The following is a 17,561-nucleotide window of genomic DNA, read 5'->3' on the forward strand; positions in this document are numbered from 1 at the left end:
TCAAGTTTACTTCACGTGTTCTGTCTAGAACTCTCTTTAGGTTTCTCTCATGCTCTGCTTCACCACTGCCTCCAACCAATAAATCATCTACTATTATGGCACAAGGATAACCTGAAAACATTTGCTCCATTGCATGCCAGAAGACTTCACTTGCAGAATTTATCTGCCAAACGGGGTACCAAAACTGGTTAGCAATGAGGATTTGTGATCAAGCATCACTTGCCAAAATTAACTCCTTGCATCCAAGACAGAAAAAACAGAGGCATTCGGTATTAAAGCTGTGACGTTTTTTGACTCTGCGCATTGGATGATGCAGTCTCTGCAATTATACGTTCAAATTTCTTGGGTCAATACATATTCTGATTTCGTCTGATCCTTTTTTGTGACTTGCTACCACAGACGACATCCATTCAGTTGGTTCTGTAACTAGACAAAGTACACCTTGCTGTACCATTTTATCTAACTGAGCCTTAACTTTATCTTGCATAGCTATTAGAACTCTTCTTGGTGATCTGGCTGCTGAAATGACCTCTGGGTCTAACTTCAAGGAATACACAACTGGAAGTTTGCCCAACTTGTCATCAAAAACATCAGCATACTCTGAGAAAATTGTTTCAGAAAAATTGGAACTAGGATATGCACTTATGTGATGAACTTCTTTGGTAAAAGAAAGCAGATTCATTTTCAAGCTATCACATTTTAAATATATGGTAACCAATCACAAATTCAATAGTGTACCTTCCTCTTTTTTTAAAATAGGTTTGATGGAAATAACTCCATTTAAACCAGGTGCTCTGTCAGCACCCAGGTTAATTATCCATCTGATTTCACTACATTCTGTTATGTTTTTCTAATCACCCCCCCCCTCTCCTGGTGGGATGAATGATTTGTAGTACCATACAAAAAATGCATGATCAGGGTACTGCTTTACATGCTGATACAAGGCATAATGTATATTGGCTGTGCTTATAGCTGACATATGCCATAACACCCTATCTTTTAATCTACAGTTGGTCTTACCAATGTAAAATGAACAGCATTTTGTACAGTCCAATATATAATATTGCTAGTCAAGCAGTCAGTGTACTGTTTCAATGAATATTTTCTTCCAGATAAAGAATGAATAAATACATTATTATGCCTGATATACAGGCTTTACAGTGTCTACAGAGGAATGTCCCCTGTCATCCCACAATAGGCCTCTTAGCCCCCTGTTGATCAGTGCATAACAATTCTTTCAGGCTCTTACTACGTTTAAAGCAAAACATGGGTTCCTGGGTTATTAATTCCTTTACCTTATCATCTGTTAATAAAATTTTCCAATTCTGGTGTATATTACATACACCACCCACATCATTGCTATAATTCAAAGTTACTCGTAGTGGCTGCCCTCTCATATCCATCACCCTACCATTCGTTTCCACATTTCCTGAGAACCAAGGTCTTGTCCTATTCGACCTCTCCTCTTTACTTTTATTAAATGCCTGCTGTACAATGTTATGGTTAAAACCCCTTTTCTTTAGATTTACCATATGTTCTGTAGACTTGTCTCTATATACCTCATCATTGGTGCACAACCTAGATGTTCGGTAAAACTGTCCCTCAGCAATGTTGTCAAACATGTATCTGGGATGCATACTATCATAGGCAAAGAGACTGCTCCTCCAAAAGTCCTTCCTATATAACATAGTCTCAATCTGTTTGTCTACATTCTTCATTATTCAAAATTCTAAGAAGTCTATGGTGGTATCAGAGCATGAAACACGAAACCTCAAGAAATCTGTGATGTTTTCCTGATAGGCAATAAACTGATGTAGGTGTTCTGATGTCCCTGTCCAAAGCAGGAACATGTCATTCACAAAACGGGACTTCAGCAAATGTGTCTGCTGATATAACATTATACTTTGAACCAGTGTCTACTTTAAGCTTTGTGGATATACCATTGATCTGGACTGTACAAAAACACTTCACTTTTTGCCAATAAATTCACTGCATCAACTCTATCACCAATTACTGATACACCATCTACACAGAAAGCAGAACTTCAGTCTACTTGATCAACTTGCTTTTGTGTGTGACCTTTCTTTACAACTGTGTGTGGTTTACTTGATTTGCAAAACCTTTGAAAATGGTTCCACTTTTTACACTTGTGACAGTGCTGACCAAATGCTAAGTACTTTTTTCTTTTTAGACTCATGATTGGCACCACAATTGTGACAGTTAACAATACAGCTAGACATGGGTCTTGCTGATTCATGCTTGAACTGCACTGAGGAACACACTCCTTTAACAGAATTAGTCTTAGAACTTGCTGGAAAGCTATGTGGTTTCCCTGGTGAGCCAGCAGGGGCAGCGGTAGCCATGTGCATAGGCCTACTTCTGTTAGCCATGTGTTGCATGCTATCTACATTTGCTCTGGAGCCTGCTGAAACCATGCTGTTGTCACTTGTAAGCATACTTGTGTGTTTTTCTGTCACTTCATGGATCTGACAAATCTCAACGGTTTTACTCAACGTTAAATCACTGTCACGAAGCAAAATCTTTCTCACAGCAGCACTATTAATACCACACACAAGCCTGTCCATTATTAACTCATCATTTAAGTCACCAAACCGACACATTTTGGCTTTGTTTCTCAGGTCAGTTATATAAGCTGCAAAATTTTCCCCTGGTTTCTTATCTCTCGTGTAAAACAAATGCCTCTCTAATGTAATATTAATTTGGGGGGGGGGGTCACACATTTCTCTGAACTTGCACTTCCCTTGATTCAGCCTGTACTACAATTTGATGATTTTCACCTTCTCCCTCATATACTGCTGGGGCATACACAAATAAATGTTCTCTTTCTACGGCCTCTGACCCAGCTAGGTTTAGCAAAATGAATGCCCTGGTGTATGCATCTTTATCTGACTAAGCTACTTGTATAAAAATATCATACTCTTGCTCAAACAGTCTCCATTTCTCTGCAATGTTTTGATCAAATACAAGTGGTAAGGGCTTTTAAAATCTATCTGCCGTATTAACACACATCAGTAAAGGGTTTTGCAAATAACCACAAAGACATACACATATACATATGCCAGAAATCTATACCAGCATTTGTAACTTTGCCCAATAGCACTATAAGCCTTTGTGTAACTGAACTTTGTGAAATAAGTCTTTCTGGCACTGTAATACTCTTGAAATTTCTGTGTTGCAAGAACTCAAACTCTTTTCAGTGTAAGAAACATATCAATTAACTACACAATGTGAAAACTGGGCAAGAGAAACTCAGAGTCAATAACATTTCGAAGTAATTGCACTTTGCGAATAAACTGTACATAGCACACTGAAATTTCCTCCAAATGGCGGTACCTTACTAGGCAATTCTTTACAATGCAAGAAATACTCTGTAATGGTGGCACTTTGCGAATAGACACACCCAGCAAAAGAAACTTCTTGAAAAGGCTATACTTTGACTGTACTTCATGAAATGGTTGCACTTTGCACACATATGAACTCTTCGGAATACACATGCACAGTAATAAGCACACACTGCAAGCACTTTTACACACTTTGATATACTTCGAATAACTCTGCCCTTGATACAATACAAAGTCGCAGTTATGCCAAAACACAGCACTTTGCTAAAACACATGCAGTCGCCTTGCTTTACTTATGCTTAATGTGCCCTTTTAGCCCTTACTATATTCATTTTGCTTGTTTAATCTCTTTTCATGCTCATTGTACTTTTCTTGTGTTTGTTTTACACTAAACATGCCCGTTTTGCCTCAAACATACTCGTTTTACATTCCTGATAATCGTTTTGTCAAATATCATAATTTTAAACAATTTTCCTTAGTTAATAAACCTTTCATGCCTCCCACTTGTTTAATAATGTGGTTTGTACCCTTGTAATGCTCCGTTTCATCTTTTTTACAAAATAAGCTGTTTGCGTGAATTCTCACTAACTTTGACTCTTTTCTGGCTCTTTTTCTTGCTTGTTTCTCTTAGTTTACCTTCACTGTCATCTATGCACCTTATGGCTCCAAATATCATTCTCTGGAATCCCAGTTCTGACACCATGTCATTCTCCTATTTAGGACAAAATAGAAGAGTCTTTGTTGGTTCTGTTCATAGCTTTATTATATACAAACACATCACGAGAGAAGTTTACTGACTTTAACTTAAGTAACTTGTATAGAAACTAACTACTGCAATCATGTATGGTTGCTCTCTGGCTGCAGTGAGAATAGCACATGCCTGGTATTTACATGTGCACGGTCAATCCCTGATATGCTTCTTAAAGACACAGCACATACATTCTGATCTATACATAGTATTTAAAAGGGGTGTCCGGGATTGTGGAACCTATGCAATAGCCATAATTGCAGGTGGAATAACATTTCCATTAAATTTCTCAGTTATATTAGCTTTTTCCTTTGTTTCTGATTGTACAATATTACTGTAGACTACATCCGAACTTCCTGCCATAGTTAAAGTACGATTTGATGGTTATTTTTGGCTTTACTGGCTACTTAAAATTCATACTTAGGTTTGAGCTTCCTAATGGTTCTCTTAAGCTCTTTACTAATTTGTTTAAGAATGCTCATAAGGTATATAGAATGAAGGTAGGTTGGATGAGACCTCTTATAAGAATTAAGCAATTTCTTTCTCTTGTTATATGACTTATTTATGTGGGTATTCCACCATCGGGGGTTATTTTTAAATTTCTCATTGTATTTGGTGCAGGTAGAAGTTAGAGGCATAGATGGCAACTTTACCAATAGGATTCAAAAGAAGAGATTTGCAGAGCAATTTATTTATGTCACCAAGTAAATGAAGAAGGTTTTCTATCCCAGCAGGGAACAGATATAAGTCACAGAATCAATCACAGATGGAATACCAGTCCATCACAGGATTTATACTCCTACAGGCAATTTAAAGGATGCCATTTCAACTATAGGCATACTCGCAGAAAATGTGCTAACCTAGTTATGGATCCTGACTTTAAAATAAGCAGTGTGTCAAATCATCAAAATAATTTTTTTGGAAGAAATTACAGAAACTGCTTTCTGCTACAGAATGCTGACGTCATAATGTATAAAAATGAAACTTGACTTACTTGCTAGTGTTGTCCACTTCATCATCATCAAAGCTTTGGTCAAGGTTTCCTACAGCAGTTACTGGTCTGTGTAACCGAGTCTGGGGAAAAATAAAAATAGTGTGCTTACTGTGCTATACAATAGCCAGTTTAGAGTTAAATTACTGAAGCTGTGATGCTCGTCTGACTATATTATCTCCTGCCCTCAAATAATTTGCACTTATGTACTACAGCATTTTATTTCCTGTCTGCTACTGTATGCCAAATCTAACTAATCCAGAAGCAACTTGAGAGTACAATTCTTAATGGTTGCTGACAGACAGCAGAAACAACTACAGATATGCAGAAGTGCAATAGCAAATCCATTTAAAGGATTTATCGTGGTGGTACAGCAATGAATAAAGCAGATATACAAAGTCACTGAATAATTTTATTTAAAAAAGCAGGGTTTATGCACCATGAAACAAAGTCTGGGGAAAAAACAAAAATAGTGTGCTTACTGTGCTATACAAGTTTTTTTTGTCCATCAAATGGTATGGCAATAGCCAGTTTAGAGTTAAATTACTGAAGTTGCGATGTTCATCTGATTATATTATCTCTTGCCCTCAAATAATTTGCACTTATGTACTACAGCATTTTATTTCCTGTCTGCTACTGTATGCCAAATCTAACTAATCTATCTGATTTCCTTTCTATATGTGTACCTTATGTATTTAATGTTTGATGCCCACATGGTATAGTACAATGCCTGCCTTCCAGAAGCAACTTGAGAGTACAATTCTTGATGGTTGCTGACAGACAGCAGAAACACAACTACAAATATGCAGAAGTGCAATAGCAAATCCATTTAAAGGATTTTTCATGTGGTGGTACAGCAATGACTAAAACAGATATACAAAGTCACTGAATAATTTTATTTAAAAAAGCAGGGTTTATGCAACATGAAACAAAGTGAGAACACCATTTAAAGAAAAAGCAAAGCAGGATGCAACTGTGTGTATGTGTATAACATAATGAGTATAACAACAGAATTTACACTATAAGCAACATCATAACAGAGGAAGTAGAAAGCAAATGCATATATATACCAAATCAGCTATGACCTCATGTTTTTCATGAATAAAAGAGCAAGCATGAGTATGGCAGAAACAAGTTGGAGATGTTCTCAAACATCAGTACATATAGGTACAATTTACTTAGAATATGAAAAATTGTAAGCTGCTAAAAAAAGAACAGAAAACTTTGTAGTGTGCAATTTGCATATAAAATTTGCTATTTTCAGAGTGATACCATGCATAAAGAAATTTAATACAAAGCAAAACTGTTCACTGTTAAAAACAATACACATCAGCCAAAAGGAACAAACTTAATGAAACTATTGGCTGAGCCTTCCAGGGAGTATACAAAGAAAGCAATTAACAGTTTAAAAAGAACAGTTAAAATGTCAATTAAACAAACAAAGTGTATAAGAAAGTACTTCCACAACTGCATTTAAAGTTGAGACCTCTTAAAATGTCATACTTTAACAGAACTCTTGTTATATAGTAGCAGATACTTTACAGATTCCATACAGCTCTTTGCAGCATTAATTTGTTCTAGAATAGTAATGTATTAAGAAATGGCTAGCAAATTGGCTGTCATTGCATGCATTTATTTATTTTATTTTTATTTTTTTATTTGTTGACCAGGTAAGTTCATTGCACACAACTGTCCCTTTTCAGGGGTGACCCAGGAGCACAGTCTGGTTATGTGATTGCTTAAAGTCAAACAAGTAGGCCAATGAAGGTGGAAGGAAAACTGTATAACCTAAACACAGGAAGCAGCTCATTAACACCTCAGAGCTTAAGTTGTCTGTGCTGACTGGCAGACACAAGACGTGCTTTCTTATGTTTCTCAAAGCAAAACGTTAGAAAATATTGGAGATTGTTGCATAGTGATTTTTTTTCTTCATACATTTGTGGCAGCACACAACTTTCTATATGAAAGGAAGAAGTTTAGCTGGGATTTTTGTACACCGTTGTTTGTCTTAAAAATTACACACCTTTTTTATGAATATAAACCACAGGGGGTACTTACATGTGGTAATTGTTCTGTGTGTGTTTATGTGGTCTTCAGTTGTGATAGCAGCAGTAGGTTAAGGTTTGCCACAGTCAGAAACTATAACTGAGAGAGTTGTATAAGTGCTTATACCTACCTTCAGCTTACATGCTACTAGTAAGACAAACAGAACACATAAATCTTACCTAAAACAGCATTTGGGGATAATAAGGAACCCAAGTAATGTGAGTCTTGTGTTCTGAAGGAAATTAAAGTTTCTACAAGAGGGAGAAAAGCAGTAAAAGATCTGCTTGTGTCTGCCAGGTCATACTGTTGATACACTTTAACACAAGCAAACTTCACAGATACATTTTCAACACAAGCATCTGTGCAAATTAGTTTGATACACAAATGACATATAATTATTTACAAAATTCTAGCTGTGCTGGCATATGTCACACATCCAATGCCCTACTTCTCCTGGCATGTCTGTACCTGAAAAGGGTAGGTCACTAAGAAAGCGCTTATCTTCTACATTTTTGTGTGTTCTGTTGAGAATAAACTTATTTTGGATTTACATGTCTGTACCTTCTATCATCACATCTGTCCCCTCTTAGAAGTCTCAAGCTAGTATTTCAAGTGCCCTTTGAGAAATGTTGCTTGAGACGAATGAGCCTATCTGGGAATACATTACCCCATACCCTGTCTTGAGGTTCCACCTGTCTTGGCAGTGCTAACCCCACTACAGTGCTTCACTGTCATATTATATTCCTGCAAACCTAGGCTCCACCATAGTAACTTGTCATTTTGTTGGCTGGCTTGCTATAGCCATAGATCCTCCCTCAGATCCTTCTGCCTCCTACTGAAAATACTGAGCAGCAGGGCCTCCTTATAATGGTTAAGATTTCATCATGTTAACATGGTACAATTTGTGCCCCTGCCTCCTGCCTAGCAGTTCTACTATGTAGTTAACATCACTGGCCTTCCTTATCACTTTGAATGGTCCTTCCTAAGCTGCCTGCAGCTTACTGTGTCTGGCAAGAATGAGAACCATTACCTGCTGCCCCAAAGCATACTCTTTGGCATATGCATTCCTGTCATACCACACCTTCTTCTGCTGTTGGACTCCTGCCAGGTTCTCCTAGGACAAGCCCATGAGCTTCCTGAGCCTTGTCCTGAGGTTGAGGACATATACCATAACAGACTCCTTGTGGGATTCACACTCACTCTCCCACTCATCATAAATCAGATCTAAAGGTCTCCTCACCCTATGCCCATGCAGCACCTCAAAGGGTGAAATCCTGTGGATTCCTGGGTACCTCTCTGTAAGCAAACAGAAGATGGGACAAATATTTGTCCCACACTCTCTTAAACTGGTCTGCAAATACCTGTAGCCTGGTCTTTAGTGTAGAGTTTAACCCCTCCACATGACCATTAGCCTGGGTATGGTAGGGAGTGGTTTTAGGTGCTTCACCCCACAGTGCTTCCACAGACAAGCCAGCAGGTCTGACATGAAATTGGCACTTCTGTCAGTCAGTATTTCTCTAGGAAAACCTACCCTGCTGAAAATCTCTAACAAAGTATTTGCCACAATGGAGGACAGAACCACTGCCTCACAGTATCTGGTAGCATAATCAACTACCACTAGTATATACTTCTTCCTTGTGGAACATGGGGTACTCCAAAGCCCCACAATACCCACAGCTACACTCTGAAATGGCTCCACAATCATAGGCAAAGGCATCAAAGGAGCTTTGACCTTGTCTCCTGCCTTGCCTACTTTTTGGCACTGCTCACAGGTCCTGCAGTACACTGTTACATCCCCTGCAATCCCAGGCCAATAAAAGTTATTCATAATATGTCTCTTGGTATGCTTTATGCCCATACGACCTGCAAAAGGAATGTCATAGGCTATGCTAGAAGTGCCAGACAACTGGCTCTAGCCAATACCAACTGCTGTATTACCTCAACCTCTAGCCCTCCCTCAGAGGTCCACTCTCTACGCATTAACCCTTTGTTCCAGTATACAGACTCCTCTTTTCCTTGAGAATCAGGTGCCTCCCTAGCTACCTCCCTCAAGCCTCTTAGTGTAGGGTCTGAGAGCTGAGCCTGTCTCAGCTCTACTTTTGTGACTCTTCCCAGCTCCCCTTACACATGAAGTCTGGTACCCTCTGACAAAGGTGTCTCACTGTCAGCCTGGGTGCTACCACTCATCTCTGCCCTTGCAGTCACTCTATCCCAGGGAACACCAGTACCTACCAGCAGCTGTGGTTCATCTTTAGACTCACTGCTACAGGGTAGATCTCTCCCTGAAATAGCCACCTCACCAGCCCTGGCTTCAGGTGTGGTGTCTGTCTGGGTCTCCACCAGTCTACCAGACCCACATACCTCTCCCCAAGCCTAACTGCATGCACACACGGTACTGCATTACCAAAATTATTCCCTATCTGGACATCTTCAGGTATAGCCTCCAACACACCTATTTGCTTGCTTCCTTTTCCACCCTCTCAGCCAAGGTGAACCCTGAAAAAGGCATATGGAATGGGGTCCCTCCTGAAGCTCTAACTGGAGTGGACTGCCCAAGCAAATACTTTTCCTCTTTAACCACTGCAGGCTTCATAATGGTTATGTCAGAGGCTGTGTCTCACTTATTAGTGGCCTGGTTTCTACCCACTAAGATAAGATATAACCTGTTCAATAATTTGGTATGCCTGTTGTCTCCAGACAACTTACCACTGGAACACTGGTATTCCTACTTGCGGACTCTCCCACCTTTTGTTCCTCACTTTGCCTCCATGGACATCTGTATGCTACATGGCCCCACTGGTTAAATTTAAAACATTTTACCCTTGATCCTGGCCATGTAACTGAACTAGTGGCTTCCCCTGTTACTGATGAACTTTATAGTGGTGGTTTAGGCTGCTCACCATGGGTTCCCTTATATCCATGTGCAGCACTGGGTATCCCTTTCCTGTGTAGTGATGTCCTACTTGCTAAGTACAGATCCCCTTTCTTTCCCAGCTCATCTGCAGAGTTGCATTCTTGGTCTGCCAACCAGATTCTTATGTTCTCAGGCAAAGTGCTAAGGGCTTGTTCTCTCAACAAAAGGTCTGCCAGCCCTTCAAAAGTGGTGACCTGACACCCACTCACCCTCCTATGAAAATAAGTGCTTAATTCAGCAATATAATCACACACACTTTCATCTGCCTTGGGCCTATACTCGTGAAACGTTTTTCTGTAAGCTTCAGGTGTTGACTTAAAATATTCCAATAAACATTTTTTAACTGTATGATAGTTTAAGCAATCAGTATCAGACAATTTAGAAACTGCAGTTACAGCTTTACCATGGAGTAAGTGGGTCATGAACTGTACCCAGAGCCCTTGGTCAACATTATACTGCTTACATACCCTTTAAATATATGGATACAACTATCAAAATTATCACCCTCTGTAAATTGTGGAAGAAATTTACTGACCTTTGTTGCTTCAGGGGTTCGGTTATTCCCTTCCCCATTACCTCCATGTCCCTGGCAAAGAGTCATCATCTCCCTCCCATGTTGACACTACTTCTCATTTTCTTCAGCCTCCAAATGCCGCAGTCTCTGATTTTCTTCAGGCTCCAAATGCCATAGTCTCTCATTTTCTTCAGCCTCTCTGCTGATTATAATTCCATCTGTTTTAACTGCCACAGTCTCTCTGCTGATTCTAATGCCATATGTTTGGCCTCCAGTTCAAGTCTCTTTAACTCCAAATGGATTTTTAAGTCCTCTGAGGAAAAGGTGAACTGTCCTGTTTCTGAGGGCTGCAAATCCCCATCAAACTGGTTGTCCTCCTGGTTGCTGGTCTGAGCTGCAACTAAGGCTGAAATAATTTCCTCTTTAGTCAGGTTGGCATACACCAGTCCTCTGGCTTCTCACACCTTGGCCAACTGGTTCTTTGTCAGCTTGTCATAATCCTCTGATGACATCCTTGCCTGCTCTCCCTGACTAACTAAACTAACAAACAAAAAAGAATACAACTTTTGTGATATGAAACTCTGAAGGTTCACCTTGTGGTTGATTGAGAGTACACACCTTTAGTGACTACTGCTTAAAAGGTACAGAAGTTCAATATCCACACCACTGCTCTCCAATATGTGATGTCCCCACACTGGGCTAGTAATCAAGGAGCCTGAATCCTCAACTACAGACACTGGAGAGGGATATTCACTTGGAATACAAAAGGATACACTCAATGTTTCCAGATGCTGACCTCTCTGCATAAAGCACACTTTCTCTTAAGAATACAAGGGAACACACTCAGTCCAGGGTATGGATCTCTATGTCTCTCTCCAGGTCTCCAATAAGACTCCCCACTAGTAGAGCTGTAAGGTTAGGTCCTCAGCTGAGTGTCTAAGCAAAGTCTTGCAGCACCCTCTCTGTGAAACCAATGTTCATGTCCCTGTCCCAAGTAGGTGATATACACACACTTTGAGATTTAATTTTCACACACACACCTAGGAAAGGCTGGCAGAGATTACCCATTCTACCAACTTTGCCTAGACTATAAGGTAGATTCAGTGCCACCTGTCAATTACTACAAGGCTCTTAAAAGGGTATCCAATTATACTGAGTGAAATTAATATTAATATAAATGTTAATGTTGACCAAGCACTAAGGCTTTCAGGAGTGGGCACAGTTATCACCAAATAAATATGTGCAAATACTCTCAAAGCTTAAATATTTTCTAAAAGGACCAGCCACAATGAGAAGTTTAAATATATTTAATAATAAAAATAAAGGAACAAGAAAATACTAATTATCTTTTTACAGTATACACCAGGGTTTCAGTCACAGGAGATATTAAAATAACACTGAAGGAAAGTTTCACACAATTATAGAAAAACAGTACTTCTAATCTCACTATATTTTCCTGACTAATCTAAAGAGTTACTGTTCCCTTGTTAAGCTACTTACTACCATAAGGCAAGATGATGTGTGGGTGAGTAGTCCTTGTTGTCAGATCCAAGACAGAATTTAGAATGCTGATAGCAAACTCCAACTAATATCTAAATATTATTTCCGAGTGGACTACACAGTAACATCACATCTGGTCACCTGAATCTGTTTCCTACACTCACCAACACCAGAAGCTGCTTGGGTTTTTGCACCTGTGTGTTACCATACATGCATACAGAATTTTGCTCAAATCTCATGGAAGTCATAAAGCCATAAAACACTTCCCTTCTTCCTACAGGAGCTACAACCTATTCTATAGCACAGACTCTCTGGCTCCTTCAAAACTATGGGATAGCATCTTTATGGCTTAACCCATAAAGTAATTTAACTTCAGACATATTTTAAATTTTGCTGCAGCTGGATTATGAGTAACCTCTGCTCTGCCAGTATCTTCTATTGAAACATATACATTTAATTCATTTACAATAATACATGTACATTTATTTTCCTTCTAGCAGGGCACACTATTGATACATTTTAACACAAGCAAAGCTCACAGATGCACTTTCAGCACACTCATCAGTGCAAATCAGTTTGATATACAAATGATATATAATTATTTACAAAATTCCAGCTAGTTGTCACATATCCACTGCCCTACTTCTCCTGGTATGGCTGGAAGTACCTCATATCATCACATAGTGAATTGATTTGGAGTAAATACAATTACTTTCCTTTTTAAGGGTTAAGATATAACTGAGAGCCCATTAGTGATGTGGAAATCCTACAAAAGGGTCTCATCCAAACAAATGAGTGGTGCCAGAAACATGGCCACAAACAGAATGTCAAAAAATGCATCATCACCCTTTTTGGGGGAGAGTGACATCCCCACAAATTATCACATTGATAATAAGGTCCTAAGCACGTAATCAGTCATAAGGGACTTAGGTTGATAACAAACTGAATTTTGACCACCATATTGCCAAAGTTGTATGGAAAGCTTTCTACATGACCCACCTCATTAGTAAGAGAATCTCATCCAGGGACAAGGTGGTCATAACATCCCTGTATTCTTCTAAGACCCATTATTGAGTACAATGCTCCATTCGGCATGTACCTCACAAAGCACATGCAGCAGTTGGACAGACCACAGAGGTTCCTCATCCAGGGAATCCTGGGCCTCAAACATCTACCCTACACATATAGACTAAAAGCCCTGCCCCTCTACTCAGGCTATAGACTACTCAGAGGTGACCTCTGTCTGGCATACAAAGCAATCTCAGACCCTGCCCTGATGGGACTACTGCATATCTGCAAGTCAAGCTCCACTCAAGTAACCTGCATGCGCAACCTCAACCTGGTCTGTGACATCAGTAGGACTTGTTGGTGGGACAGATTTGTGTCCCAGAGACCCCCCCTTTTGTGGAATAGACCCCCTCTCCATGTAAAGCAGAATACCTCATTAACTCTTTTTTAAGCACAACCTGGATAACTGGAAAGGGAACAGAAAATACACCCCTGGGATTCCACCTGTGTCCCTGCTGGACAGTGGCATAGGGTGCTGACTTGTTGGAACATGGGCTAAATTCCTGGCTAGGCTTATAAAGGCCTCAGAGCCAACAGCCTAGTAATTTCCTATGATCCTATAATTAATAGCTGATCAGAACTTTTTTGGATTGCATTGATTTGATTTTCAAGAGTCTGTGTACCAATCTTTTTTATTTGTTTTAATCTTATATTTTACTTTATTTCTGAGTTAAAACCATATTTTCCATACCTTGTCTCTTGTTCATGACTTGTTTTGTTTCTTTGGTCAGCGAAGCTGCTGGACTGGCTTTGACTCTTTTGGTTCCAGTGGCTACGAGTTCATTTAGATTAGCTAAAAATATTCTGTTGAATTTAGATAGAGCTTTTTTTAGGGGTGGTGTTTTTAAGAGGTTCTTTTAAAATATTAACACATGTTTCTGTTTGGAAGGTTTTACAACTTTTTACCTGTTTGTAGTGGTGCATTTTGCTTACACTATTATGGTTCCCTACAGCAAATGTAGGAAGGTGGTCCCTAAGTGAATCTGCTAAAGTGCCTGAGGGAACGATACTGCTGGGAGAGATGGTAAGAATCTAGTTAATTAGAGATTGCCTCATACTAATCTTGTTACGGCGTGTAGTTGGAGAGACAAGTTGTGTGAGCTCATATAAGTTTATGGAGGAGTCAGAGTTTAAAATAAGTCAGTCAATGCAAAGGTTCCCTAACATACTTTCTTGAGTGATGTTCATAGATAGCCAACAGAGAGATTTTCAGCAGCACTGACATTATTGCCAGGAGGGATAAAGGTTGCAATAATGCACATAGATTTATGATTGTAGAGTTTAAGGAAAGTGATCACAAGTTCTGCTTTGTTATTTTGAGTGGGTTAAGTAAGGAAGACAACATTACTAGATGATTTTTGAACAGTACTGTTAAAGCTCCAGCTTTCCTCGGTTGCCTGTCTGATCTGAGGATGTTATAATCTTGGGGTGTGACTTCCTCATATTTACATCTTGTTTTAGCCATGTCTCAGTTACAATTGCTATTATCTGGAGAGTGGAAAGTGAACCAGGCAGGGAACTCTGGTATTAAATTACATATGCTTTTGTGGTTTATGTTAAGAAACTAAAAGCCTGCAAATTTTGTGTGGTGTGAAGAGGAGAAAGAAACAATAGGTTTGGGAGGGAATGCGACAGACATCTGGAAGATTTATTGTACCTGGGTTGGAGTAAATGTCTTCACTTAATTGAAAGATTGGTATTCTGAGATGGATGTGAAAGAGCCATTTACATTTGGTTTTGCACCTTATGGTATGTGGCACTTAATCACTGGCATTGTTTCTAAAAAGGTGGATATGAAAGCTGTTATAAAAGTTGGAGGCTATGGTGGCTCTGTTTATGGCTGTATTTAGGGTTTGAGTATGCAAGTCTGCAGAAGGCTGGCTGTGAATATGGAATGGGTGATGGTAGGGTATGTCACACTTGATATGTCAGTACTGTAAGAGATAAGACAGTTAAGCATGTAGAATAACAGCACTATAGGTGGCTAAGAGAGATATTAGGCTGATACCCTAGTGTGGATGGTGGAGTGGAGAGGACATAGAGAGAAGGGGAGTGGAGAAACAAGATTATTACTGACACTGAAGAGAGTAAAATTAGTGATGATTATTTGACTGTGTAAATTTTAAGACTTTAATGGTTTACTGAGACAGACAGAGTTGAAGAATGTCTGTAATGTTAAGATGAAAGGACAAGAGTAGTGCAGTGAGAAAGAGTGACAGAATGAGAGTGAAAATAAGTGCAAGAGATGCTGGAAATATGATGTAGTAGCTCTGTGTAGGGAGAAAAATGGAAAGGGTACGAAGAAGAGATTTGGTCGATAGGAGTAGCAGTCAATCAATAACTACCATTATTGTTATAATTATTGTTATTTTTCGCTGAGTCACTGTATAACCTCATTAGCTACTCTGTGCTTATGTATTATTGCACGATAAATTCAGGGATGTATAACAACCATCTTTATGATGATGTCATGCCCAAAAAACTGTAAGACGAGTGATTTAAATACATAATTGCACAACAGTCAAACATTACTCAATGCACACAATTCAGAATGAATGGCATAGTAAAGCAGCACTGAGTGCCTTTCATTTCACTGGCATATTGATTAGCCTAGCTCATGAAGGAACTTGGACTAACTAAGCTGGAGAGGTTAGTAGATATCTTATTTTAATTAACAACTGTTCCTCAGGTAAGTGAGCGGGCCAGAATGCCCTTAATAATATAATATATTAATATACAAAAAGGATACAGAATAGCGTAAAATATTAGAAACATAACAGATTATAAAAAAACAGAAATGCACAATAATCCAAGTAATATTCAATGAAATACTTTCTAATAGTAATAAGTATTATATATGTAAACAACATATAGTTTCTTAAGGAGAATGCTCTATGACTTCAAAGTTAAAATCATAGTCAGACTACTTGGTTAAAAAAAGTACTGCAAAATAGAAGGAAGAGAATTTTTGTATAACTGAAGAAAATGAAATAATGGATGTTGGGACTGCTTTCCGGAAATGGAAATATGCTATCTGTAGGTCACCAAAAAGGTTCTGCAATAGTAAAATGTGAAAGTATGAGAGTGCTGGGGGAAGAAAGGGCTAGGATAATAACATCTGAATCTTTGTTTCAAGTGATTTAGTTGTAGGGGATGGAGTGGAAAGGAATAGTACGAGTAGATCTTATAGCTATGGGAAGTACGGAGGGAAAATAACTAAGTGGAGTTTACAGTAAGCTTATTTACATGGACAAAAATCTGACAGAGAGTAGAGTGGTACTTTCCTAAAAAGAGACACGGTATGCAGAGTTCTAATTTTGGGGAGGGAAGAGTATTCCAAATTGTAGAAGTCTGAAAAAGGCTCTTTCAGTGGTGGCCAATATAAAAGGAAAGTGACAAACTGGGAGTTGCCAGTATTTTCTATACTTAAAAGGACAGTGATGTCAAGAGATGGTAAGCTGATGAGAGAAAGGTGGATAAAAGTCAAGAGAAGGGGGTTAGTATGTAAAAAAGGGAAGCAGGAAGTTAACTCCTTTTGTTATTAGTAGTATACCAGTTGTCCTAAAGAGGATCAGAAAATTAATGAAACAGCAGATTTATTAACATTTTTTGATTTTAGAAGATTAGGTGTTGGGAGGATTAATTAGGTAATAATGTATACAAATATGTATGCATTAAAGCAGTAAGTCATACGTTAGTCAGCATGAAGATTTAGTAGAATATGCATGGATTAGGGCACACAGCATGGTAGCCAGCAAATCCTACTTGTTAATGATGTAAAAGGCATGAGTGGGGTAGATGGGCAGTACTATACCCTGTATTTCTATAGAATGTTAGGCACTTTGGACATATAACATCATTAACACCATGATGCAAAGCATTGCAACACTATATGACCTACATTTCAGTATCTCGCACTTGCCTAATACACTGAGATACATTATGTCAAGGGCGATGTAGGTCTGTCCACCCTAACAACCAAATGTACGGAGTATTTAAGGGGATAGGCCTTAACAAACTACAGGGAGCACAGCAAAGCAGAACTATGCAGCTTATATCTGAAAGTGCACAAGATAATCGTCACATGCCCTAAAGCTCTCATATCAGTACATAGCTGCACCGGGTTTGTATTAGCAAATTGAAATGTCACTTATCCTAACACCTAATGATTGACACATAATCATCGAACTACAAAAACTACAAATGGCCACGTAAGCAAATTTTTTCCCAGGGGAAAAAATCCTTGTCCAACCAAAACTCAAACTTACTGTCAAACCCTATGAAAGTGGGGGGATTCGCCAACATCCCACCCCCGATGTGGGGGGCTGTGCTCCCACACCCCCCTTAACTAAATATACCAACTCCGAGCCTGCTCTACAGTGAAGAATAGGAAAGTTTCCCACTATGCCCAATTCGCT

General features: G+C 39.0%; 1 protein-coding gene across 2 annotated transcripts in view; it reads right to left on the reverse strand.

Moving 5' to 3' along the window:
- DENND1B (DENN domain containing 1B) overlaps positions 1-17,561 on the reverse strand; it is a 3,525,330-nt gene that overhangs the window by 97,172 nt on the left and 3,410,597 nt on the right. For both annotated transcript variants that reach the window (XM_044080248.1, XM_044080247.1), the window contains one exon: positions 5,105-5,184. In XM_044080248.1, the coding sequence (XP_043936183.1) occupies positions 5,105-5,184 (80 nt within the window). The remainder of the gene's footprint in view (positions 1-5,104; positions 5,185-17,561) is intronic.

This window comes from Protopterus annectens, chromosome 8.part0 (assembly GCF_019279795.1).
Source record: "Protopterus annectens isolate FY-2018-M chromosome 8.part0, PAN1.0, whole genome shotgun sequence".
NCBI lineage: Eukaryota > Metazoa > Chordata > Ceratodontiformes > Protopteridae > Protopterus > Protopterus annectens.